The following is a 27,134-nucleotide window of genomic DNA, read 5'->3' as shown; positions in this document are numbered from 1 at the left end:
TTCGAGCAGGGCTGATTTCCTGGTGAGCCAGTTCAGTTTACTAAACCAGCAGCTAACTAGCCATATTCCCCATTCCTATCCCAATTGCTTTTAGGTTTTTAAGAAAAAACATCTCACTACAGGATTGTGTGAGAGGTGGTAGCTGTACAAGGACGTAGGGAGGGGACAGACAGGAAGCAATTGGGAGAGAGCTGTAGCAGCCCCATGCTGTTTGGCTTAGGTCGCTATATAAATAACTGAGAGTTAAACCTTATCATCCTCTCTTTTCATAGGATGTTCCAGATAGCTTTTATACTTTTGCTTTCATTAGATCTTTACATCCTTCATACATGTTCTCTTGTCTTTCACACTACCCGTACTGCTTTCAGATGATGTTTCTTTCATCCTGTTAGTTGGAGAGAAACAATATTTTTAATTATTTGAAAATATTTTTGACTGCACAAAATGAAGCGTCTGCCTGAGTGATGACTTGTTGAGAACTGCCATGGGAATTGTTTGCATTGGTGCGACTTACCCGTTCGTAGGTGCGTAGCCTGAAAGGGGTTAAGTTTTTATTCTCTCTTTGATTCTTTCTTTGCAGTCTGATTTTACCTAAATAAAACTTCTCTTGCACTTGCGTATTCGTGTTGCATTTGGCAGCATCCTACACACTCTGTCCATAAAACCTCAATGTCCCAGATTAAACCAAATTATTATTATTCAGGTATTTATTATTGTTATGAATATTGTCAAATGTAAGTGAGCGAAATGCGTGCTTCACAGCCTTTCTGACATTTAAGTAACTTTGTATTGTGTGTCTACAGAAATGTCTCTGAACATGTTTTGGTATTTGCTGGGTATGTTGTGCCGGCTAAATTAGAAGTGTTGGAATTTGTCAGACTCCTTTTGTGTCCCTCCCCCAACCATTTTCCCAGAGCCTGAGAAACCTCTTCTTCTAAGGAAGAATGTTTACACAACTTTGCATTGGTCACCAAGTACATGAAGTTTTGATTTTGAATGACTAGAGAACAGTCAGCAGCAGTGATTTTTATGCTCTTGGAAGTGTTAACTCTTCAGTTTGTTTATGGCAGTAGTAAGCATGAGGATAAGCACACAGGATATTTTTGTATTTGCAGAGAATGGTTCAAAGCTCAAGTGCTGCCTGTCTACCATTTGCAATCAGCAGTAGCCTGTGTGGAAGGACTTCTTGTAGGAAGCGAGGTAGTGGCCGTATTTGATGGAGCACTCTGTTCCAGGAGCCTTTACTGTTTTGATTAATCCTTTGCCCTTTGCTAGATCTTGTCTGTAGATCTTTTTCTCTGCTGAGTTTTCAGGAAGGCTGCACAGAAGTCTACGGCTTAGAGAACCACAGTGTTGCAGTTCACATACTGTGTGCCAGAAATATCTGTTTCATTCCTGCCTGTTATTCCCAGTTTCCCTGGTTAGCAGGGTGAATTTTCAATGTTAGCTTTAACATTTAAAGGTTGCAGTTGTTCAAAATGCAGAGTCTTAAAAACGGTAGTTGGTGTGGCTGCATGATTTGTGACATTCCCTTTAGATTCCAGGAGAAAATCCCCTTAACACAGGGGTGCATGATGCTAAAAGTGAGTATCTCCTTTAGACGACGTTATAAAACATCCCAGGATTACTGACTTTTTCCATTCGGAGCATGTTGATGAAGGTCCCAACTTTTCATATGCAATTTAATAGTAATTGGAAGTGCTTTGTCTTGAATTTGTTTTTTACATTACTCCCACTGGAAAACAGCTCTGCATGTCAAGCTGATATTAGTAGGACCCACAGGGAAGCAGTGTGTCTGCCTGTTCTGTGCCCATATCTTGAGACTCACTGTTGCTGGCACAATATGCATCAGGAGGATATAAACTTCTCTGTTTTTAGAAGCTTTTCCTTCATTTTTGCTTCCCAGCAAAATTGTCAGCAGCATATGTATAGGACTGCTTCTGTGAATCTTGAGGTGCCAAGAATGTCAAACATGAACCTTCAGCTGTAAAAAGGCTTGAATTCAGTATAACTTCTTTTATTTGTTCTGTAATTACATCTTTGGTAATTGATGCTGTTAGGTGTGTCCTGCCTTGGTGTGGTTGGTAACCTCTGCAATTTCCCACTGTTCAAACAAGCATGTGCTCGAGGTGAAAAGCAAAACCGAAAGTTGAAAAAATACATCGCTAGCACAGTCTCACAAATATCCAGTAGCTTTGATTTCTCCAGGTGATATTCACAAACACTATGTTGGGTTGTTTTTTTTCCCCTCTACACAGAAGAAAGATGAGCTATGTAAAGGACAGTGCAGAAGCACAACTTGATTTAGTTCAATTTAGGAGCTGAATCACCTTTTAGAGGAAATAAATTTCGTTCACTGAAAGGGGGAAATCAGGATTGACTAGAATGACTAGAGCAAAGTCAGTCATTGGGAATGTTTACTTCACTACTTCACCAAGCTAAGGCATTCTGTGGGGATATATTACATCACTAGGGACGTTAGTTTAGAAATTGTGTGGGACTAAATGCACATAAGGTAAATGGCATGGGTTAATGAGACAGCAACCTGTGTAAAAGTATGACTACAAAAACTTTTGCATGTGCCTTCTCACTTTCAGAGCTATTATCTTCTTGTGAGGCAGTGGAGGGATGCCAAAAGATTTAAGGACAGGGAGGGTAGAACTTGCCAGTACTTGGTTTGTGAATGAAAGAGAAAGGAGGTTTTAACAAAAGTGACGTGTAAATGCTCTCTTCCAGTTTTCACCTGGCAGCCACAAAGGGCCATGCAGAGTGCCTCAGGATCATGATGACACACGGTGCAGATGTGACAGCCCAAGATGGTGCAGGTATGCTTCTGTGAACCTATGTACGTAGCATAATACACCTAATTTGCCTATATAGTTCTTGATGTGCAGAGTGCAACTACAGATTTGACAACACTACTTTCCTCCCTACACACCATGCAGGAAAAGCAGTTGTAACACTTGCGGGTTTAGGCATGCTTGCTTTTCTGCATATAGAATTCAGATTCTAAAGCCCTTAAAAACTTTTGCCCTAACGCTGTAAATGTCAGAATTTACAGTGGACTCCAGATGCAAAATAGTGGCTCGATTTTTATGGTTTTTATTTTATTTATTTTTAAATTAAAAAAGAATCCCTGTCCCCAACTCTTTTGTAACTTCATTTGAGGTTTTTTATAGATTAAATCAAGATCTTCAGTGTTGCTTTTCTGTGTATCCAAGCTGTTAACCCCATTAACAGTACAGGAGTTGCAGTAAGACATTTCCTCAGGATTATGACACAGTGAAAAGAGCTGATACAGGCCAAAACAGATCTGAGAGTGATTAAGTATGCTGTTTCAGCCCTCAAAAGTCCTATGCCTTAATTACTACTCCACTAGGAGAATAATGGGAGCTGAATTTGAAACTGGCAAACTCTTCTTAATAGCTTTAGTTGACATACCCGTGGAATCTGTGCCCAGCATTGCCATTCTGGCAAGCAAGTCACCTGAATGAGCTGTCAACATTCTGTCTCTCCAGTAATGATCTGTAAATGTTGGGCTCAGGGGTTCTGTTTTGGCCATTGATTGCAACCTGAGGGAACTTCTGTCACACATGGAAATGATTTACCTCTATAAGGAAGTGTCTGTGATACTGGAAGAAGCAGTCAGATTATACATAATGATAAGAGATGTACCTGATACAGACTATTATTCAGAATTCATACTTCATCTTGCCTCAGGATTTATTAGTTGTTTGGATAATAAGAGGTTGCCTGGTCTCACCTGAGAGTGTCAACCCAGTATTCATTAGGGAAAGCCTTGTCTGTAATAGTCACGTTATTTACAGTGAGATTCTACTGGCTCTGTCTGTATTGAGTACTAAATCTTGGCTCCTTCTTTTCTTAGTTACATGGATAATTTATTCTTTTGCTGTCTTAGCCTGTTTAATTTTTCAGATGCTCTGTAAGGTGAAACTAGAGGAGGCACTGCAGTCTTTCATCATAAATCTGTAGTCAGTAAATCGCTGTATTGCATAGCTAAATATTAGCTCACAGATACTAAATAAATTAACAAAAAAGGGAATCTATGAGATGCAAACCAAAGTATGCCTGTGTTCAGGGTCCACTTTTGTGTACGCTCCATAGATGATGCAAATTCGTTGTAGTGATAGCTGGTGACTTTGTCTGGTTTTCCTCTTGGTGCTGGGTTCCTTTTTCATTGCCAAATGGAGGAAGTTATGAAGACACTTGACAGACATCTCTCTGCAAGGGAGGCTAAGTAATATAGGAAAATTGTTTTTTAAGAAACAAAACATAACTATGCAGTCTTAGGCTTACTTCTGCCAAGGTATAGTCTGACATGTTTGTGTCATTCCTTTGTGTGAACCTAGACATTAAGATTATTCTGCTATCTGCCTGAACAACAATCTGTCGTAAATACATTCTGCTTGATGTAGGTTTTTATTTTATTTTCTCTATCCTTACTTGTCATGTGTCGTGATAGGAACCAGATGAATAAGTCAAAGTTTTCCCTTTGTCATGGAGGAGTTTATTCCTGTGCTTTGATGTGATTGAATACTTAATTTGCTTTGCTTTTATTCATTTAGGGCACAGCGCTTTACATCTTGCAGCAAAGAACAGCCACCCCGATTGCATTAAGAGGTTACTGCAGGTAAAGTAAAAATTAATTTTGATTTTTGAAGACGTCCTTTTGTTCCTCTAGATTGATTCCACTAGATATTTACACATTTCCTGCCAGTAATCTGCATCACACTACTATACTGTTGTCCTGTCTCCTTGCAATCAAGAGAGGTGCTTGAGTTTAAAGACCTGTTAGGCACTGTGAATGGATCATAAAAAACAGTGTGGTATCTTCCCTCAGTGGTCCACAAATACAGATTTCAATGTGCAGCTGATCTGACATAGCAGGGTTGGGTTTCAAGCACCTTGCAGTTTCTAACTTTCTGTGTTTTGTCTGTGTGGTTGGGTGGCTTGGAAGCAGATGGGTTAAAAGGTATAAGAGAAAAGAATTTTTCACTTCTGGGGGGATTTTGATATTGTTCCACTGGAATGCTTTCTGTCTGTTGTTGACCATAGAAATGTCTGTCAAGTTTAAAATCAAAGGGAGAAGAAACTAAAGTAGTTTAGATGCTAAAATACGGAAATATTCAATCCTCAGTGAAATGAGGCAAAGGACAGTGAGGGGTTAGAAAGGGAGGAGAACGAATGGGGAAAGAAAACAATAAAAACAAAAGTGAAGATGAACATTTCTGTGGTGTTGAGGCTGAAGATGTGAGTTAGTAGGCAAGGAGAGACATAGTCCATCCTGGCTCCATTTCAGAAAGCCAGGTGAGTTTTGGTGGAGGCGATCAGAGGAATGGGGCAGATTTTTAGGAGTTTGGAGTTATCAGTTAGACTGTGGCTCAAACTACAGGTGAAATAATGAATAACCACCCTGCTTGAGCGCAGTGATACAGGAAGAGAATGGATCCTGTATCCCAGCCTCTAAACTGCTTTTCCCTGGTTATCTCGGGGCTCTCCAGTTGTCCTGCCACTGATCCCTGTCAATATGTCTGACAATATTGGGTCCAGTTGCACCGATACCACCTCCATACTCGTTGGAAGCTGGCTGTCCTGTTCCTTCACACCTGGAAAGGGTTATTAACCTCTGAGGCTCCCCTTTTCGGGATTTCATTGCGAATATCTGCTAGGTCTAACGCAAAACCATTTGCAGTATAAACAGTGACATCAAGCTGTCACTGATGGTATTGCATGCAGCAGCAGGATCAACTCAGCAACTAGTGTGTTTAATACCAAATATCTGCTGCCCATTCACCACCTACAAACGGAGTGCTTTTGTTAAAATTTTGCTAACTTTGTTACAATATGCAGATTTCTAGATATAGTCGTAAGTGCAAACCTATTGGTAATATTCTCCAATAATTCATGCTGTTTGGATTGCTTTCTTGCTTCTGTGGACCAGCTTGGTGATATAAACGGTATATGTGACGCATGTCTAATTTTGACATGCTGGAGCTGAATGAAAACAGGCTAAATAAATATTTTACACTGACAGAATCTCGACATTGTTGTGGTAATCGATGTGAACCTCTATTCCTAGAAAATCACAGAAGTGTTAGAGGCAGTGCTACATTTGAAAGTCAAAAGCTCTAATGCTTGTTTTTTAGAAGCCTGTTATTTCAGGATCATATCTTCTTGTGTCCAAAGAAGAGCAACAAAGCTGGTGAAGGGTCTAGAGCACAGGTCTGAGAAGCGGGTGAGGGAACTGGGGTTGTTTAGCCTGCAGAAAAGGAGGCAACTACCTGAAAGGAGACTGTAGTGAGGTGGCTGTTGGTCTCTTCTCCCAAGTAATAAGTAATAGGATGAGAGGAAAAGGCCTCAAGTTGTGCCAGGGGAGGTTTAGATTGGATGTTAGGAAACATTTCTTCACCAAAAGGGTTGTCAAGCACTGGAACAGGCTGCCCAGGGAAGTGGTGGAGTGACCATCCCTGGAGGCATTTAAGAGACATATAGATGTGGTGCTTCAGGACATGGCTTAGTGGTGGATTTGGCAGTGCTAGGTTAACAGTTGGACTTGATGATCTTAAAAGGTCTCTTCCAACCTAAATGATTCTAGGAGCCTCTTTCTTTGCTGTAAAATAGGATGAAAATCATCTGTACCACAACTAAGTCTTAAAGATTTGAAATTTTATTACTTTTTAATTTATTTATTACTTTGAAGTTGGGATTGATCAGTAGTAGCTGGTGGCTTATAATGCCACAAAATATAACTGGATTGTTGATGGTTTAGTTTAGATTTACAAATGCAAATGAAACCTTATTGCCTTCAACAGAAATAGTGCAAGACTAATTGCCTTAGGGCGTGGTTATTTTAGCTCTTAATGTAATGTGAAAAAAATGAAGCTTTTCTGAGGCAAGGGGGAGAGCTTCTTTCCTTTTTTATTTCCTGATTTAAATTGTCCCCAAACTGTAACATTTTTTAGGGATATCTCTCTCACCATGAGTATTTTCTATGGCTTCGGTATAAGCTGCTACCAAGAAAGGAGAGACCAGATTGGTAGAGAGGAAAGCTGTGCCTTTCTTCAGTATTCTTCTTTGGAGTAGCTCATAAAACTTCTCTCAGAGATGTTCAGCACTCTGTCCTTAGCATCGAACATACTTTTTGGGTTTTTTTCTTGGCGTTTCTCTAATTGCTTTTTTTCCCTTCTCCTTATTGAACTGTGCAGAGTAAATGTCCTGCAGACAGCACTGACAATTCTGGGAAAACAGCTTTACATTATGCAGGTAACTTCTTCGTTGAAAGCTTGTACTATCTATTTTGTCATGCTTGATATTCCTAGCTCTTCAGCCTGGTGGATTATTTAAGGTTATGATTACATAAATCTAGTGACTCCAACTTATGGTTTACAGATTTCAGGTATTTTTTTTAAATACTTTGAATACTGAATTTCAGTTAATTACAGTTAATGAGCTTAACTTGCCCACTTGCAAGTGCAAAATCATTTGAATACTTAATGTTAGGTTAATTTTGATTTCAGTTTTTAAAGATTATATCTTTCTCATGGTAACTTGGACAATGAATATTATTTGTATTTTTGCATATCACTTGCTGTTCATCCTTTTAGTCTTCTCTCCTTCCTTCTTAAAACAGAGAAATACAGTTTGTTTTCTTGGACCTCACTCTAATGCTGCAGTATTGCAAGTGGAAGTGCAGAATAGAAATTTTGAAAATGGAATTTAATGGACTTTCATGCTTGTCTCTTTTTTTAGCTGCATGTGGTTGTCTTCAGGCAGTTCAACTTCTGTGTGAACACAAATGTCCAATTAACGTCAAAGATTTGGTATGTACCTCTTCTCCCGTTGTGTTCTTCAGATACTTTTACCACCTTTACTCCAGTCAATCGCAGGTGCAGCATTTCAAAGCAATACTATGCTTACATTTCTTCTTGGATTTCCCTGGTGGAGAAAGTTCCTTTTCCAGTTTGCCATAGCAGAGGTGGGGAAGTACTTCACAATCTAATACAGTAGTGGCAGGATTTACTGCATCTTAAATTGAGGCATTGGTAGAAATAGCTAGAATATATTCAAAACATGATTAAAAGTCTTTCCATTGACACTGGTGGGCTTTGGAAAAGGCCCATTATGTGGCCAAGTCCTGTGAAATGCTCATAAAGTCCAAGCAGATTATGGTAAGCCTGAGAGGAAAAAATATACTTGATGTAGTCTAAAGACTCAGAGACACTACATCCACTATTGTGAAATGTCTGCAAACAACCAAGTCTATTTTTGGGAATGATGCAATTGCCTGATAGAAAACCCTCTGATGATAAAGGGAGGGGACCTCACAGAAATGAAGCACAAAAGAAAGAAAAAAAAAAAGTATAAAAATATTTAAACTTGTTTGTTTGTTTGTTTTTGACTTGGATCCATCTCCTTCTTGTCTGGTCTTCCTAATTAAAAAAAAAAACCTGTCACAGAGGTTAGACCTAAAATTTCAGCAGATGCATTTTAAAGGCAAAAAAAGTTTGTTCAGTCTTAAGAAGAGAAGGCTGTAGGAGTATCTTTAAAATGTCCCCAGCTACATCATGGTTGATCATAGAGAAGAGGGAGCCAGACCAACCTCAGAGGTGCATGACAAAATGATGACAAGCAATGGTCAGAATTTGGGCAGTGCACCTAATTGGGAAATTCCAGGAAAAAAAATAATCTCACCATGAGGGTGGTCAAACACAAGAACTGGTACCCAGAGACGTCCTGGTGTCTCTGTCTTTGGATATGCTTAAAACTTTTGATGGGACAAATCTCTGAGCAGCATACTATAACTTGAAGTTTGCCTAGCTTGGGATTGAGAGCAAAGGGGGAGAAACCCCACCTGACCTCTAAAGGTGTCTTCCCAAACAACTTACTCTGTGATTACATGAAGTGTTGTATTTTTGCTTTGTATTTAGGTGAAATGATGATTTTGTTGTGGAGCTACTTAAGGATATTGTGTAGTTCCAAAATCATCATGTTACAACATTAAGCAACCAGCAAAGGGAGTACAAACTGCAAAAAGCATTCCTGCTCCTAATGCTTTGCGTCCCCAGTGGTCAAGAAAGGAATTAAAGTAAACCCAGCTACATTTATGGTACACAAGAAAAATGTACTGATAGCGCCTTTTTTGTGCTGTATAGAAATAAAGGTCATAGCTGATCTTTAAATCTCAGAGTAATATTTGTAAGTGGATGGATTATTGTTCATAGTTTCTTTAAATGCTTTCCTAGGATGGGAACATACCTCTGCTGCTTGCAGTACAAAATGGTCATACGGAAGTCTGCAAATACCTTCTGGATCATGGAGCAGACATCAACACAAGGGATAAAAATGGAAGGTACAGCAGGTTAACATGTTAATTCTTCCCCAAGGCTGACTGTCAGATGAAGCTTTCTTCTCAAATCCTTCCCAAAATAATTGTTGTTAGGTGAAATAATCTCTTCTGTACTAGACAGCATATCCTGATTGTTGAGAAGGCTTACAGAATTCTGCCTGAAGGGAAAGGTGAAACAGAAACTGTGCAACTATAAAACTAGATGTGCCTGTAAGATTTCCCTTGGGCTACCGGAGCAGCGAGTCCCATTTTACAATGATTCATACAAGAATCTCATTGATAGCGCTTACCCACACATCATTTTGTATGTGTCCCAGTTTTAAATGCTGCTCTCTTCTTGGCATGAGTTAGTTTCTCGAACTTAAATCCTAAAATTGTTAATTGGGAGCGACATCTGTGGAGGGTTGTTTTTTCTACCATAATGCAGCCACAGCAGCAAGAGAAAAATACAGTAAAGCTATGTAGTGGAGATGCTGTCATCTTAAGGTGCCATTTAGAGATTTTTTGCATTAATAGATAGTGTGTGTGTCAGATTTTTAAAAACCAACATCCTTGTAGGAAAAAATGCACTTGTTTTGATGATACTGATCAAGATCAATTTTCAAGTCTTTGAAAATTATTAACTGTTTTATAAACAGTTGGCTAAACTGTGAAGGTAAAGCAGGATGCTGACAATACTTGGCATTTAGACCTGATAACAATCTTAATTATTGTGTGTGATACAATGCTCGTATTGTTTTTTGGCAGCACCTGGGAGGATAAGGCTGGGCCCTAACTTGTTTTTTTATCAGTCTGAAGTTTATTAGCACTCTCTTGTTTTAAGTTGTCTAAAGAAAACCCCTTTGTTGTCTTGATTGGTTTGCATGGCCTCATCCGTGCTTTGAACCTGAGGTGCTGCCCACTCTGGAACCTCTGCCTTCCCCTCATTCTTACTGTTTAATCAGCAGTGTTGAGTTTCTCATTTAATTGGATGAAGGTGTTCCTGTCATAGATAAGACAGACTTGCATTTTTTATTTTCTTTTTTAAGAAAGTACTGTGTGTAGAAGCAAGAAAATTGTATAACATGAAATATGCTGTTTTACTTCTCACTTTCCTACTGATAAGGAGAGTGACTACTCTTGCATCTCATGTTCAGAAAAGTGGTTAAGTTTTTACTGGAAAAAGAGAAGCCTTAATGGGAGAGGAAGAGGATAACCTTTGAAAATGGCATCTCCAATTTCCTGTCTTGTCCAGATTAAGTGAATTATTTTGGGTAATCTAAAATCATACCTGTGACTGTGGAGGTAACCAAGTTGCCACTCAGCAGTGCTTTTTAGCACGGCACTGCAATAGCCATCACTTCTCCAGGGCTCACCTACTACGGGGAGTGTGTTTAATTCATCAGTGAAATAATTGTCTTAATAATAATCTAGCAAATATCACTGTAGTAACTCTTCAGTTTCATATCTGCACTGAGGAATGTGTTTGCCAGTGAACTTGGCCAACCTATTAGGCATGTTTTCATGTTGAAAAAGGATTATTATGCCCAAGCAGGAAAGCAATATTAGAGCATGTTTGAAAGGTGAGGGTTTCTGTGTGCTTGTAATTATTTGTACATTTCTTATGTCCACTTCGAGTAATTGAGAAAACCAGATACTACCTGCTAGGAAAACACTCCTGCTGTATGCTACCCTTATTCTAGGATCTGGCACTGTATAGCTGCCTTGTGTGGGACAGGGAATTGATTGTGTTCTGATAGTCTGTTTTTGTTTTGGTTGGGTTTTTTTTGTTAACTGCGAGCAGATCAGGATTTGAAGTCAAACCCACCTCTCAGTCTTACTGAAGAGCTTTGCTATTTTGCTTTTTGGTTGAAATTTGTTTGTCCATTTTGTCTTAAAAACAAGATGTGAAGGAGAGCAGCAGTGAAATAAATGCCTTCATGTTGTACCACCACTTGCAGAGCTGTAATTGGAGTGTGGCAGTGAGATTTGATAGTCTGACTCTATCCTGCAGCCTTTTCTATCTATGACTGTCCTCAGCCTCAGGAACCCATCTTTATAAATGTTTGGAGACCTGTGCAAAGCATGCCAGGTCTTTGCAGAAGACCCAGCTGGAGAGTATGGAGAAGAGGAGGAGGGGTGGGCAGGCAGGTGTTTGTAAGGAGAAACAACAGTTACATGTATGTGTCAATACACATGTTCATAAAATCTTGGACTTTATTGCACAATACCTGTCACACTTTTTTCCCTGAAAAAATAGGCTGCTGCTTAAAGACACTGTTGACACTCACTTTCTGTGTGTTTTGTTTGTTTTGTCCAGAACTGCTTTGATTATAGCTTGTGAAGCTGGTTGCCTTAACATGGTGGAAGCCTTCCTTAGGAAAGGTGCCGATGTCAGTTTAGTAGATGTCTTTGGACAGAATGCCCTGCATTACTCCAAGCTCTCTGAGAATACAGGGATCCAGAATCTCCTGTCATCAAAGTTATCTCAGGATGTGGGTAAGTAGGAGATGCTGACCTGCAGTTTTTCACCTCTTGAACTGGCTGCGTGTATGTTTAGCAATGAACAAATTTGCTTCATAAGGTAGCCTGAAAAGTTTCAAAAGCCAACTGCAAGACAATCTGGCTGAGGCTTCCAAAAGCAGGAAAATGTGGTCTTTGCTGTTGATGGTAATATTTAGCATGGGATAAAGCAAGAGAAGGGCAAAAAAGAGGTGTTTTGGAGAAAGAAAAGGTAAGCTGATGTAGCAGCATCATGAAGTCTTGCATACAATTTGGAATAGATCCTTTTTTTTATTATGTGAAAGAGTATGTGAAACATAGAGGCCCTCAGTAGAGGGGTTGGAGGGGGAACTAATGCAGGCAGAGGGTTTTGTGGCCAAACTAAGAAAGATTTCTAAAATAGAAAGCTAATGTGCAAGAATGGTGCGTGACTATAGTAGAATAACGATTGTCACAATCCTTTGAATTTTATCTCAAAATGAAACCCAAAAAGCAGCAGAGAAGAGATATGGCTCTAATGGAATTTGGACATTAAAGTATATTTCTCAGATTTCAGACAGATATTCAAAAACCAAACAAAGTTTATGGTGTGGGAAGTAGAGCTGAGAGATGGGTTACAAATGGCAAATAATTTTTTCTTTGATAGCTGTTCTTAATTCCACTTCTTTCCTGCTTCACAGATACCAAGTCACCAACAAAAGCAAAGCAGGTATTTGTCCTTTTGGTTTTAAAAATACTCAGGCTATTTAGACTTGTAATTTGAGAAAAACCAGTAATTGGCATGACTAGAAACACTAGTAAATGTCACTGTGAGATGCACTGCCATTGACTACTCTGTAATGTGAAAGGTTTTTGTTGCTTATTTAATAAATGTGTTTCAGGAACATGGCTTTTAGACTTAGCTTCTCTCTGTAACAGCAGCCAGCACCCTCAGTGAGAAAAGGAAGGAAGGGCATGTGTGTATATGCACATGTGTGCTGGGAAGATATGCCACTTTTCCCATGTGTAATGCGGGAGCTTGGCTTTTGGACTCCCTACCTCTTTAAATGGTAGAGAAGATGATCGAGAAAAGTTCTCTGTTTCCAAAACATATAATTGAAGATTATCCCTGGTTACATCTTACTGGAGACCACCACCTGTGAGAATCCCAGCAGATTTAGGCAATTAAATTAGTTTCTTACGTTTTTTATTTAGTATCCTATGTTGGGTGCAAGTAGACCTTGTAGACCTGCTGGTGGCTGGAAAGTGGACGAGGGTGCAATGCATTGGCTCATTCCTTGTCTGAATGGAGAGGTGGGTTTTTCAGGGAGCTTAGGCAGAAGTTGGTGGAGAGGAAAGATGGTAGCCGTTAAGAATAGCGTGACTGGATTATGTATGAATGGAAGTATTTAAGATCACTAGTGCTAAACTATTGTCAGCTTCTGCTTTTTCACTAAATCTTTTTTGTTTTCACTGAAGCATGGATTACAAGGGGGGAGATTCTTATTGTCGGGCATGTTTAATATCTGTGTTAGCTGAGATGTAGTCTTCACATAGGAAAAAAATAAATAAGGCACTGCATGGGCTGCTAAAGTTGATATTAATGTGGGATTTTATTATTTTTCTTTTTTTATAAAACAACTTGCTCGGACTTTACTAACCAAACTAACAAACCTACCTTTTCTGGCTGGTGAAACTTTCAGCATGATCAAGGCTCTAAATTAAGTTCAGAAAGAAGTGGAACTCCAAAAAAACGCAAAGCCCCACCTCCTCCTATCAGTCCTATCCAGGTAAAGAAAAGACCAATTTTGAGATGCTTTTAGAGGTTGAAAAGCATTTTAAACATTATGTGAATGATGTGGGCTGAATTTCTCTATCACTGTTATTTTATAGGCCTGTCTTACCATCAGTGCTTTTCCTGACATTAGGATGACACCAAGAAAGCACATGTTGGTTAGGTTAACTAAGAAAAATGGCTTCAAATACAGAATAGTGTAAGATACAACCATACAAATTCTACTGTACATTTGCTTCTTCCACCTAAAGTTGAAGGTCTCCTGGTTTTGCCAACTTGCATTAGTAAATAATTATGTGTATTTTAATTAAACATATATATGTACATATTGTTATATGCATATATACATATTAAAGTAAAATACTTAAATAGATTTCGATAGTATCAAAATGCAGTTTAACAGTTAGGCTTAATGTTAAACTGGAATGTTACCTGTATGACAGCTACACTGCATATGTAATACTGACTCAGAAGAGCACTGAATAATTAGATCTGCTCTTTGAAGCTAATGTAGAGTTGTGACTTATGTTAGTGCAGGGAAAAGTACTGTTTAATGTGAGTGTGTGTATATATATACACACACACACATACATGGGCATGTGTTAGAGACATAGTTATATGTACACCTATGTATACATACCTATTTATATAAAATCCTTTGCAGCTTAGTGATTTGTCCTCTCCACACTCATCAACTTCAACTCCCATGACTGGAAAAGGGCAGGCTTTCTTTGCTGATCAAGTGTGCAAGGTATCATTTTTTTTGTTCTTATGAACCTTAGGGAAGAAAGGTATTGTATCTTAAAAATCTGTTGTGCTTAATAATCTATTTTGCTGACTGTAGAGTCTCCATTGAATTAATTAGCTGAGTTTTAGGAACAAAAAGGAATCTTAATCTATTTCAATGTAATTTATAAAGCAAGTATGGATTACTTTAATGTTTGTCAAACAGGTAAATAGAATTAGTCGTAAATTAGTATTTAGGAATATGGTTATGAAAGCATTAATGCTGTGAGAGCTCATTACCTAAGACCAGCGAAGCACATGGCATTGTGCAATGCAAAAAATAGAGACCCTTTCACCAAAAGACATCAGGGAAACAGGTTTGGGTTTTTTTTTTTTGAAGATTTTTTTTAATATAGATTGCAGTATATTGATATGATTTATCACAAGGGCTGCAGCTTTTCAAGCTATCTATGAGCTAGTTGCCCATATTTCATTAATTTTTAATGAGAATTGGGCAGTGGAACTTGAATGGCTTTACCAGATTTTGAAATATTGGCCACATGCTACAATTAAACAAGACCTCAGAAATAAAAGAAACCCACTTTGCCAGGCTTTATCCAGCAAGATCTATACTGTCTATACTTCTTTTTGGTGAAGTCTCCAACTATACATCTGCTTTCTGTGAAAGTGTTTTCTTTTGGTGTCTTCAGCAGGAAGGATTCAGCCCCTTGCATCGAGATAATAAAGACAGACTGAGTGACACCACAACAGGTATACATTAACACTTAATCCTATTGATTAGGTGTTTTAGGTGGTGTGAAATGTTGAAATCTGGTCAGAAATCCTCTGTGCCTTTCTGCTTAGAATGTGAGACACAATAAGTATTGAGAGTAATGTTTTGTAATTTTGCTAGCAGCTCCCCACCAAAACCTCCTGCTTCTGTTGGGTGATCTAACGTATTTTGGGGGAAGTTTCTAGGAACAGTTTGCTTGCTCACTACACTTAGTTGTGATGGGAGCAAACTATTTGATTTGAAAGGTTACAATAACTAACTAGATAGCATTTCAGCTTTTTGAAAGCTTTTGAATCTTTTTTTTTTTTCTCCAAAGGTGCTGATAGTTTATTGGATGTGAGTTCTGAAGCTGACCAGCAAGATCTACTTCTGTTGATGCAAGCAAGAATTGCTTCTTTGACATTGCACAATAAGGAGCTGCAGGACAAATTACAGGTGGCATATTTTTGTGCTGTTGTAGTGCTCTCTTAATCTGCTAGCAGAACAGAGAGCTGCTTACTGTTCTAAAGAGATACACTGTGAAGATAATTTAACAAGCTTGTTGGTGGTAAGATCATGGAAACACTGTGCCCCAAAGGATTAAATCAGTATTTCAATCTCATTTTTCCCATAAATTACTGAATAACTTTGTGTGTTATGATAACCACATTCTAAAAGATGTTGTTAACACTTGTGCTCGCAGAATTTTAATTTACATAGCTTTGATTATTAGCTTATGCAGATCAGCCCAGTCTTTCAGAGGAGCTTGGCACTTGCTGCCTTCTCTCGCTGTAGATGACTAAATGGGAACAGCTGGGTTTTGAATTTTTCTAAAACTTTTTCTTCCATGATGCTTTAATTGTCTGTCTCTGTAGGATGTGACAAGATTTCCTTGCTTACTCTATTCTAAAAAATACAATCGTGTACTTGTTTTTATCGTGCTATTGTTCGGATTTCTTTTTGCACAGGAAAGAACACCTAAAGAAGTGGATTCAACTGTAGAATCCTATCATTCAACCCAAACACAGTTTGAGCAAACAGCAGATAAAGAAAACGAGTTCTCAGCTCAGGAGCTGAAGTCTACATTAAATGCCACCCAAATTCAAGAAAAGTTGACAAGCCCCAGTGAAGTAAAAATGAAGTACTTCCAGGAAGACTTGAAGGATGTGCAGAGGAAATTAGAGAGTTCTGAAGCCAAAAGAAAGCACATAGAAGCTCAGGTCCAGTCTAGAGTCCCAGAAACAGATCACTTAAATAGCACAGACATTTCAGAAGATGGTTCTGATCTTAACCTGAAGGTCCAAGAAACTCAAAACAGATATGAGGAAGCAGTGAAAGAGGCTTTGAATGTAGAAAGGCAAATGAAGTTGGGTCTTGTTTCCTCTGAAAGTGAAGAAACCAGTTCTGATCTGAGTAGGTTGAAGGTTACATGCGGAGAAGTTGAAATGCTTAAGCAAGAATTGAAGAGAGCATTGGAGGAAAGTGAAAGACAAAAAGAGAAAGTGAGAGAGCTACAGAAAAAGTTTGAAGAAAGAGAGCAGAATGTGGCAAGCAAATTGTCTGTGGAAGAGTGTGAGGAAATGAAGAATTCATATTGTTCAGTTATTGATAACATTAATCAAGAGAAAGCATTGTTGATTGAGAGGTACAAGGAAGGGCAAGAGGAAATTAAAAGGCTACAGGACAAGCTGACAAATCAGACACAGTTGGAATCTAGTGCTGAAACTGGAGAAATGAAAGATGCGATGCACAGAGTGATAGATGAGCTCAACAGGCAACTTCGTGAATTGTCTCAGTTGTACAAGGAAGCACAAACAGAGCTTGAAGACTATAAGAGAAAAACTCTAAATGACATAGCTTTGGACTACATTCCTAGAGATGAACATGAGAAACTGATGCAGGTAACAAATTCTTCGAAATATAAAGCAGAGAATGAGTTATCAGAAATTAAATCCCAGTACACAAAAGTATTAGATGAAGCAGAAGAACTAAAGCAACTGTTAGATGCTCAGAAACAAAACTCTTTGCCAATTACTGAACACCATCAGGTGATGAATGCACTCAGAAATACTGTAAAGGAGATGGAGGAAGAAATAAATGAGCTCAAAGGACTGCTTACCAACAAGGAAAGTGAAGTAAGAAACTTGCAGAAGGAATTACTGGATGAAAAAGCTGCAATTAATGAAGCAATGGTACCCAAGGCTACATATGAAAAGCTCCAGTCATCACTAGAGGGTGAAGTTCATGTTTTGTCATCCAAACTGAAGGATGTAATCCAAGAGAAGGAAAATGTGTCCTTAGATGCCATGCAGCTGAGAAATGAAGTTTTGCACTTGAAAGAAGAGAAGGAAGGTATGCATACTCTGCTTGAAGCAAAGGAACGGGAGGTGATTGGTCTTCACCAAAAGTACCATCAAGCTCAAGAAGATCTTCTTGAAATGAAAAGATATTCTGAAAGCTCATCAAAACTGGAAGAGGATAAAGATAAAAAGGTTAGTGATTCACTACAGTAGAGGGGTAGTACATGAGTTCGGACTGCAAAAGCTGTTAGATGGTGCATAGGTGACTTAATAGGCAACGTGGTGTCAAGTGTCACAGAGTGGATTAACTTTTGAGTGCATTTGCCCATCTGAAAATTCAGATATCAAAGTCAAAGAAGTTTTCAGTATGTTTAACTTTACAGTTGGTTTACTTCCACCTGTGGAGATATGCATGATCTTTAAATTTACCTCTTTTAAGTTCTGCCTAAGTTGGGTTCACACTATTCAGGCAACTCCAGTCAAAGAAGTGGGCTTTACAGCAGGAGGAGATTCCAGAGGAGACAAGAAAACAAAAGATCAGAAAGGAGCAAAAATTGACTATTCTGAATTTTCTACATCATCTCAACCTTAGCATGACTTGACTATTTTTCCTTTGCAGCTACCATATCTTTCACTACAGATTTCTTTATAAAAAGCTATGTATTTTGCTAGCTGTGACTAGCTGGCCTACATTTGTTATGTTTCTGTCTTGTGTTCAGCAGCAGTATTTGTAAAGGTGGTAAATGCAATCTTTGTAAATATTGCTGGCTTTCAGAACAAGGAAGGCATGTTGAATTGACTGGGCTAGGAATGGGGATTCTCATTAAGCATTGTAACCCTTTGCTTATATGATGTCTCTGGCCATTGAGTTTATTTAAATCTTGTTTTTCCCCATGACTTAAATTTAAGTGACAAATAATCCCAAGACTAGACCTACATGAATACAGTATGTCTTGCAGCTTTTCATGAAAACCTGTTTTTTACCTCCCTAGATCAATGAAATGTCCAAGGAAGTTATCAAACTAAAAGAAGCATTGAACAGCCTTTCTCAGCTTTCCTACTCGACCAGTGCCCCCAAAAGACAAAGCCAGCAGCTGGAGGCATTACAGCAACAAGTGAAGCAGTTGCAAAACCAACTGACTGTAAGTGTGATAATTTGTAAACCCACCATTATTCCCAGTTCTTCAAAGATATGCATGCCATTCTTCACTATGCCTTATTTAAAATGGAGCACAGTCAATGAGTACAAGAAAATGAATGTTCATCTAGAAATTCTATAATTTGTTTCTCTGAAATGTTTAGGAATCTGCAAGTCACGAATTGCTCTTTAGAAATAGTCTAACTGAAGAAAGCTGTTTTCCCCAATATATTTCCTCAGATTGATAGTGGAGTAAAGTTCCCATACTTGTAGTGGAATGCAGCAACCAAACCTGCTGCTGAGACCCTGATTGTGAAAAATATAGCCAGTGTGCAGTGGATTTGTATGTTTTCCCAAGAACATTCATCAGCTGAAGTATTTTTTGGGGTTTTTTTAAGCTAGTTTGGCTTTCTGGAAGAAAGTAGTCGCTGAAGGCATGAAGTTTCAAATCAAGCAAATCCATCTGATTATAGGGAGCACAGGTTATTCTCTGAAATTCTGAACTGCTTAAAGATTTTTTTTAATGTATTTCTGCATAAAAAGTCCAGTCTTCTAAGCTGAGTTGAGTCATAATTGCTATTTCCAAGAGCTGGCCTGTCTGAAGGAGCACTTTAATTCACTGCTGAGGGCGAGAAGGTACTGCCCACCAGAGGCCTTTGTTGAGAGCTCTGGAGTATCTCTAAAAGGAGAATTCCCAGCCTGACATGCTAAATGGCTTACCTAGTGTCTGCTTTCCTGCCTTCCCCAGCAGACAGAAAGTCATCAATATGCATATGGGCCAGAAAAATTTCCTCACAGTGGGGAGAAATAAGTAGGCAGACAGTTAAACACTGCATCCTGTCAGTGTAATGGCCCAGACTATTTCTTATCCCAGTCCACGAAATCCAAAAGGACCCTTCATCTCCCACTGCTTACGGACCAGCAAAGATATGCAACCCATTAGGAAAATGGGACAGAAGCAATCTTTCCTTCCTGTAAGCTAGCTTTCTTAACAGCTTCACGTTTATTTGGAAAGATGGCTTCTGGTATGTGGCAGTCTGTGATGGTGAAAAAGGAGGCTATCTTTCCTTGTTTGAATGTATAGTAGTTAACTGAGGATTTCATGGGTTAAGACCTTTGTAAGCACCTCCTCTTCCTGGGAAGGCATTAGCTGGCAGATGGGTCACTGACTTCAAGGAAAAGCTCAGTTGCAGTTGATGGTTGATTTGTCAGAATTTGTTGGCCTTCCTGAATTGTGGTTGCTGACAAGCTCAGAAGTAGAGTATGTGCTCATTCCACACCTTTGCATCTCAGCGCTTTTTACAACTGATGTCATCTCACCAACTTTTTTAGTGGGATTTAGAATTACAGCATTTCTGTGGACCACGCTTCTGAGCAATTTATGTTTTGGATGCTCTGTGACTTTCTGCTTCACTATTTTCTAGGAAACAAAGAAACAACATCAGGAAATTGTCTCAGTTTACAGGATGCATCTTCTCTATGCTGTGCAGGTATGGTTGCATGTTGTCAGTTACACAGTGTTGGTATTTTAATTAAAGTTTCTTCTGCAGATCTAGTAAGAACTTTGCATGTTTTATCTAAGACATCCTATCCAAAAGGTATGACTGTTTAAGCACAAATTTAACACTGCTTCCTTTTGGGAAATCGATCTAATTACTATACCTCAAAAATCTTCTTACAGAGTAGAGAGAGGCTTGAATTCAATCATCTTTTCTTCTTTCTCCCCTTGTCTAGGGTCAAATGGATGAAGATGTCCAGAAAGTGCTTAAACAAATTCTGTCGATGTGTAAAAGCCAGTCGCAGAAGAAGTAAACAAAAAAGCCAAGGAAAACTCCGTATTTTTCTTAATCCTGTTATGGGTGTTTATCTAGATTTGCCTTAACATAAGATTTAAAATTGGCAATTTGCTGCTTTTGTGTTATTGTGCCGTTTGTGAGGTAGATTTGTTTGTCAGTGTCTACCACTTCCCACATGCATTTCATGTGCAGTAACTAAACACATGCCTGCTTTTCATATCCAAAATGCAAGTATGTTCTTCAGACTTTTTACTTAAGCCACTCCATGTCCTGTTTACCCTGAAAGTACTTTCTAGCTTCCTCCAATAGAGGAAGTTAATCTAGAGGAAAGAACAAAGGTGAAATTTTCCATAAGGTGTTCTGTACTGTTTATAAGCTGCATCTCGTTACTGGGGAATAACTTAATTGTTTGATGTTGTAGCACTCGGATTCCTGACATTTTGCCATATGCAGTGTTTGGCAGAGCAGAAGTGAGCCTTGCAGCAGTGAGGAGAAGTAGATATTTATGCTAAGCCAGAACAAACAGCTACACTTCTTAGTGTAATATTATTTAAGATTAACAGATCATAGGGTAGCTGTCCCGACCCACCCAATGCACTGAGTACACAAAAATCATACCATGCTTCATAGTTTCCTTGAACTGCCTGGTAGTGGAATGAAACTATTTCAAAAGGTAAAATTGTTAATTTCTTGAAGTTCTGTACAAGGCAGTACAGAAACATCTGTATAAACAACCCCTTATGATAGGTTTAGCTATCTATGCAAGCGTTGGCCATGAAGCTCAGGAACAAAACCAGAACATACACTTTAGACAAGGGATTCTAGTGAACAAAGGATGTTTACAGTGAATGTCAATGCCTCATACTTCCTAACCTCACTTTTGTAAAGATCTTCTCTTCAGTATATTTTTATTGGCCCTCTAATGAATTTTTTGTAACTAAACCATTTTTTCTACATAATGTTTGCATTAAGCATATTAACAAATATTTTTAGGTAATCGTGTTTTAGAGAGTTTCTTTTTATACCCCGAAGTATTCAGTAATAGTGAAGCATAGTGTGAAGTGTTTTCAGTTTGTAGAAGATCTGTACGAAATTTTAAACCTGTCTGTCAATGTGGTCCAGAGCAGTGAAGTGTAAAATGCGATCCAGCCTGCTGTTTCAAAAAATGTAGAAATGATAGGTGGAGAACAGCAAAAGGTGTCAAATGCTTCTACATGTTGTTTCTAGAAGCTAGGGGCATCAGAAAAGCATTTATCAGCACTTTTAAATTTAAAATCAAATAAAAATGCCTGATGTATAGCATGAAACTGTGGAAAAATGTTTCTAAGCACACACTGCACTTGAGGGTAGAACCATTCTAACTAGCTTGCAGCTTCACTATGGTATTTTGTTTTATTCCTGTTAGTGGGTATGTCTCTAATAGGGAAATCTTCCAGAGCTATATAATCTATGACGTTTATATAGGGTCATAATGTGACAAGAGTCAGCAGTGCCTCAGGCTGACTGGACACATAGTGCACTTAGATAATTCCTAACCCTGGCAAAACTAAAATGGATTTTAAAAGCAAAAAGAAAAATCACACCTTTGTACCAGTTAGAGAGCGGTGTTACTTTTCTTGGGTAGTTTAACTAATGCCTGCTAATTTTGAACAGTATTTTATAGTTAGATGGTTTTGAAAATGCTCCAAAGAAATGTGAAAAGAATTTTGCTGCAGCACTTCAAAATGAACAACAAGATTTTAAGCATGCTAATGCTGCAAAGTATAAAACTTGATGAACCATTTTGTGGGTTGCCTGATGAATTTAGTCTTCTACTTTGTTTTGGTTTGTATATTTATTACAATTATCTTTGTGGAATATTGGAAATTATATACTACAGCATAGCAAGTTTCTTTATATGTAATTTACAAGAAGTTTCCTTATGCAGCAAATAAACTATTTCCAATTTTTTTCATCTTTGTTCTTCCTGTGTTTTCATTTACTTTCTATATTGAGGGATATCTCACTACACTGTTTTAACGTAGTGCAAATAGGTTCTATATGTCATGTTAGATACCTGTCAGATGTACCGGGTTTTCCTCCCTGAAATTGCAACTGGATTATTAACTTTCTTGATCTGTCAGGTAGAACAGAATCCACTCCAAACCCTGCACCACCAGTCTTGCAGATTATGTCTTCTCTCTGATTGGCAAGTTGAGAGCCATTTCTCACACGGACATCTTGCTAGAGGTGATAAAGGTTTCCCATTCGCCATGGGATGGATCCCAACTAAGTTTAAAACTACCTCAGGGCAGTAGCACAGATTGGTGACGTCCCACAATTTTTCAAAATTGTGATTCTCTATCACTTAGCACTTCACGTGGAGAGCTACAATGAAAGTATATATATATGTGTATATGCATAGGGATATGTGGATACGTGTACTTCTCTTTAAACTTCGTAATAGTTACACAGTCAGCCCCATTGCCCATTTTGTCACCTCTCCTTCTCCTGGGTTTTATTTGGGAAACTAGTTTTTCAGTAAGTTATTTGCTAATAGTATCTTCCTGTCTGAGGCGGAGCACTCAAGTGGCAGGAATTGCACCTCTGTTGGATACATCCTGGAGGATCTTGAGCCTCTTGTAGAAAATTTCTGTAAGCTACTCAGTACCCGGCTTCCTTTGAAGAAGGCTGCTGACAAACTGGTATGCAGAATGTTCATGGTGAGGTCACCTGGCAGGGAAGATCACATCTGCTTTGATGGCTTTTGTGCTGTCACCAGCATCGGGCCTGCTGCCTGGTGTCTCCCATCTGAATTGCCATTTGTTTTCCTGGTGGATGACTGGGTGCCAGCTCTGTCTGGCTTTTTAGGGGCAGACCTGCGGCAGTCCTGCATTTTGCCTTCAAAGTGGGTTGTTGTTACACTCGAGTAGAAGTGCTTCCAGAGCATCACTGGTCTGGTGGTTAGTTATTTCTGGCCTCCTGCATGGGCAGTCACGACGGCATGGGTCTTCTGGGCAGTAGTTTTATAGCTGATTTCTTCCCCCCTGCCCTCTAAGCATAGGAGTACTGGAGGTGAACAATCCTCTTACCAAACTCACAGGCTGCGGTTCGCACACAACAGATAATTTTGTCAAACTGCTCAGCTTGAGCATACTGGCTCTTCTCACCCATCCCATGTCCTGTCACAGTGGAGAATGGTGATAAATGGTGGTAGCACACTTCAGAGGACTGCGAGTGGGTTGAAATTTGGGAGGAGACATCCGTTTAGATCTGTATTAAGACCACGTTATTTTTTTTTCTCTTGCTAGACAAAGGAAGCACAAGTCCCTGTAGGTGATTGCCCTTGTTATTTAGCATCTGGCTGTCACTGGCTCCCTCTTTTGCCAACCCAGGTGGGCATGAGGAGAAGATGGAGAGTGAAGCGTTTCAGGAGATTTCAGCAGCAATCAGGCAAGAACTTCTTGGAAGTGTGCCATATCTCCTTGATGGACAGATCTTTTGTTTCCAGCAACATGTAGTGATACATAGTCAACACTTGAGCTCAAGGGCGGTTGACCCTCTTAGATGAGTCTGGCCACCCGGGTACGCTCCACACCAACAGGACAGCAGCATCCTCTTGTTCCATTCCTCACCAAAGCGTGTGCATGCTCCCACTGTGGCTTGTGGCTCTTTCCTGCTCACAGGTCCCTCATGCAAAAAAAGGGAAGTGGTCATTGGTCCCCCTGTATCTGGTTTTGGTACATTTGGGGGTTTTTTTTCTGTACAGTCCTACTTCTGGAGAACTGGGAGCACCACAAACTGTCATTCCCCTGAGGCTGGCTTTTCAGAAGAAAAGGAGAGTAAAAGAAACAGTTGCCAGACGGTTTGTTTGTTCAGGTGCCTCATGGAAGAGGCACAAGTCAAGAAGCTAGTACTTCCCCTTGCTGGCTGAGCGTGGGGCTTGGTGATGGCAGAAAGCCTTGCTGGTTTCCCTTCCACCGCTCCTCAGGTGTTGTGCTAAGTGTCGGCACAAGTCAGGAAAAGCCAAGGGCAGCCGTGCTGCTGTGTGCTGTAGTAATCCACCGCACAGTGCCCTAGGAGAACCAACCAAGAGAAGGCCAGCGGAGAACCCAGCTGCAAATCACTTGGCAGATGCTACATCGCTATGCGGAGCTGCGATTTGGTTTTAAAGCTCACTTCATGTTATGTGAGATTTCTTGAGCAATGGCTGGCTGGCTGGTGGGAGGAGGTAGGTGGTCTGTGATCCCATGTCTCTGAATGTTTCAGAGCTAAATAAATTACCATTGTTATATGTATGTTGTGTTTAGACCATAAAAGCTGCTCTCTGGGGGGCTTTGGCAGCGTGGGGTACCAGCCTAGAGTGTGCAGGAGGATAAGTGGAGAGGCTGGAGGTCCATGTGGGCCACAGGAGGAGAGCTGCCTGACAGTGGCAGAGCAGGGCTGTCCACCCTTTGCCTATCTGACCTGCCCCCAGGGAGGTTCTGGCTTGGGTTCAGCCAGCCACAGAGTCCTGGGGCTTTCTGCATGCTGATGCCGGCCTTCATCTGAGTCGAAAGCAGACACAAAAAGCTGAAGCAATTCTGCCCATAAACATGGCAGAGGCCCATGTGCTGCAGGGAAAAACCACTGGCTCAAGCAGCGCGGTCAGATGTCCCGGTACGGGGCAGGTCCTGGAGCACAGGCAGCCTCCTGTGGCTTTGGTTCTCTGTGGGGCCACAGCCTGCCACTGTGGGAGGTCTCGGGATGCAGCTGTGCAGTGGGTCATGATGCTGCATGTTGAATAAACTCTTGGAAAAGCTCCTGGAGGAGCTGGGTGTTGAGGTTTCAGAGTGGCAGCGTAGGCAGATGTGATGTAACCCAGCATGTATTCTGCAGGCACACAAGCATAAACCAGCATATATTTTTCAAACAAACAGGAATGGGTGCAAGCCTTTTGGGAAAGACTGGTGGTTTAAATCCTCTATTCACCGTGGTTTTGGTCTGCCACAGGGAGAGCTAAAAGTGCTCAAAATTTAATGTCAAGCCACAATTCAAGAGTTTGAGTACCTTGAAACCTGCATCTGTAGGTTTCTCTAATTCTGCAAACACAGTCACTGGGGATGCCCGTTGGGTGCCAGACAACTCTCAGGAAAATGTTTCATAGAAGTGAAGTTTCTAAATGCTTTTCATTATGCCTGCCCTCCTACTCCTCCTCTACTTAGATCCTTCACTGATCCTTTTGAATATAAGCAACAGAGATACTAAGTATAGACTAGAACCATACTTTATTTTGGGTTTATGTCCATGTTCTTCTCAGGGCAATAACAAATTAATTCTTCTCCTGTTAACAGTCATTTCCATAAACACTTTGCCTTAGAATTATACACAGTGGTGAGCTGCAGCTGAAGCAAATTAAAATCTGTGATTTAGTAAGTTTCTACTTATTTGAGGAAACCTGAGAGACAGCTTTTTGTAGCTACAGAATAGTCCTGCCAGCAGACCCTGCTGCTGGTGAGTAAGCCGCGTGCTTTGCTTGACACCTACAAGCGTTGGGTTCCCCAGGTTGTGAAAGCACCTAGGAGTTTTCTAGGAGAAATGCCAGCCTCTGCCTCGTTGGACCTGGTGATGGGATCCTGGGGTGGTGTGGCACCAAAATAAGGCTGCTCTGATGGTCAGTTTTGCCCCTTTGCACAAGCAGTAGAGGTCCCTGGTCCCACCGGTGGCTTCAGGAGTGTCTGTTTTGTGATACAACTTGTAGTTCCTGAGGCATTTTACGGCAACACATCTGTCACTGTTAGCAAACCTTTGGCTGCCCTGACAGACTCTTATTTGATGAGTTTAACACAGGTATTTACACAATCATCAGTTTTTCAGTCTATTATTTTAAAAGCCTGGTTGCATGCTGATCTGTCCAGATTTGCACTGTTGGCTGTCCTTGTACATTTTCCAACAGCCTGAAATGCTCAGACGGTTGGTAATGGGGCCTCCTACCAGCAGCTGGAGATTGGAAACAGGCAAATCTCAGTGACATCATCCTCTGCAAGGAGCTCAGGGCTGGAACCCGTCTCCCCATATCCCGGTGGGCGGCCGTCTGCTCCTGCCTGCCCCTCCAGGCCCCGCACACTCGCGGTGTGCTGCTAACCCTGCCCGGGAGCAATGCCACAGCTGGTACCCTGCACTCGGCAGCTCTCAAGAGACAAAGCATCACCTGAATCGAAACACAAATGTGCTTGTATGGAAGCTGTTGCTCCCATGTGGTCACTCTTCCCTTTGGGATTAGCCAAAATGCTCCCTGGGGAGGGCTGAGCTCAGACTCACAGGACTACTCTTGCAACCGCTGGCCTAAAGCAGCAACAGTCCTACACCCTGCTGCATGCTCAGAAGCCCTGTCCAAAAATGTTTGGATGCATTTGCTTCTTCAAAAGCAGTTTGCTACCCACCAGGAGCCATCCCCCAAAGAAGAGGCTGTGGAACAAGGGGGGAGCTGGATTAAGCTGCATTTTCCAGAAAAAAAGAAAAAAAAAAAGAAAAAAAAAAAGAGATTAAAAAAAGAAAAAAGAAAAAAAGTAGAGGAGGGACAGAGAGCTAGACTAGTGTTTCTGGTGTTTCAGCCTCCCTTGCAGCTGGAAAACAGTGTGGGGAGTGAAGACACAAAGCACAAAGTTCTGCACTACCCCATTCCTAGAGATAGCTCCTCAGGCTCTTACTGTTCAAAGTGTAGCCCCCACAAAAGCATCGCTGCATTCAGCAGCTGGTGGGGCTGCAGCTGGGTGTGAGCACAGCTGGCCAGATGTTGCAGAGCCAGGTGCAGACTTGCCT

At 40.2% G+C, this 27,134-nt stretch overlaps 1 protein-coding gene across 3 annotated transcripts in view; it reads left to right on the top strand.

The window, feature by feature from the left end:
- RAI14 (retinoic acid induced 14) overlaps positions 1-22,308 on the top strand; it is a 92,267-nt gene extending 69,959 nt beyond the window's left edge. Inside the window, exons 1-16 of one of the 3 annotated variants that reach the window (XM_075740744.1) lie at positions 259-524; positions 2,737-2,825; positions 4,587-4,651; positions 7,227-7,284; positions 7,771-7,841; positions 9,264-9,370; positions 11,667-11,845; positions 12,529-12,557; positions 13,531-13,617; positions 14,287-14,373; positions 15,059-15,119; positions 15,458-15,576; positions 16,089-17,612; positions 18,413-18,562; positions 19,983-20,048; positions 20,293-22,308. In XM_075740744.1, the coding sequence (XP_075596859.1) occupies positions 2,783-2,825; positions 4,587-4,651; positions 7,227-7,284; positions 7,771-7,841; positions 9,264-9,370; positions 11,667-11,845; positions 12,529-12,557; positions 13,531-13,617; positions 14,287-14,373; positions 15,059-15,119; positions 15,458-15,576; positions 16,089-17,612; positions 18,413-18,562; positions 19,983-20,048; positions 20,293-20,370 (2,724 nt within the window). In that variant the 5' untranslated portion in view covers positions 259-524; positions 2,737-2,782 and the 3' untranslated portion in view covers positions 20,371-22,308. Of the gene's footprint in view, positions 1-258; positions 525-2,736; positions 2,826-4,586; positions 4,652-7,226; positions 7,285-7,770; positions 7,842-9,263; positions 9,371-11,666; positions 11,846-12,528; positions 12,558-13,530; positions 13,618-14,286; positions 14,374-15,058; positions 15,120-15,457; positions 15,577-16,088; positions 17,613-18,412; positions 18,563-19,982; positions 20,049-20,292 lie in introns of those variants that run through there. The other 2 variants (XM_075740742.1, XM_075740743.1) reach the window with 2 other exon arrangements.
- The last annotated feature ends 4,826 nt before the right edge of the window (positions 22,309-27,134 follow it).

This window comes from Balearica regulorum, chromosome Z, assembly GCF_011004875.1.
Source record: "Balearica regulorum gibbericeps isolate bBalReg1 chromosome Z, bBalReg1.pri, whole genome shotgun sequence".
NCBI classification, from domain to species: Eukaryota; Metazoa; Chordata; class Aves; order Gruiformes; family Gruidae; genus Balearica; species Balearica regulorum.
The sequence above is the reverse complement of the archived record's forward strand: the minus strand, read 5'-3'. Positions and strand labels throughout refer to the sequence as shown.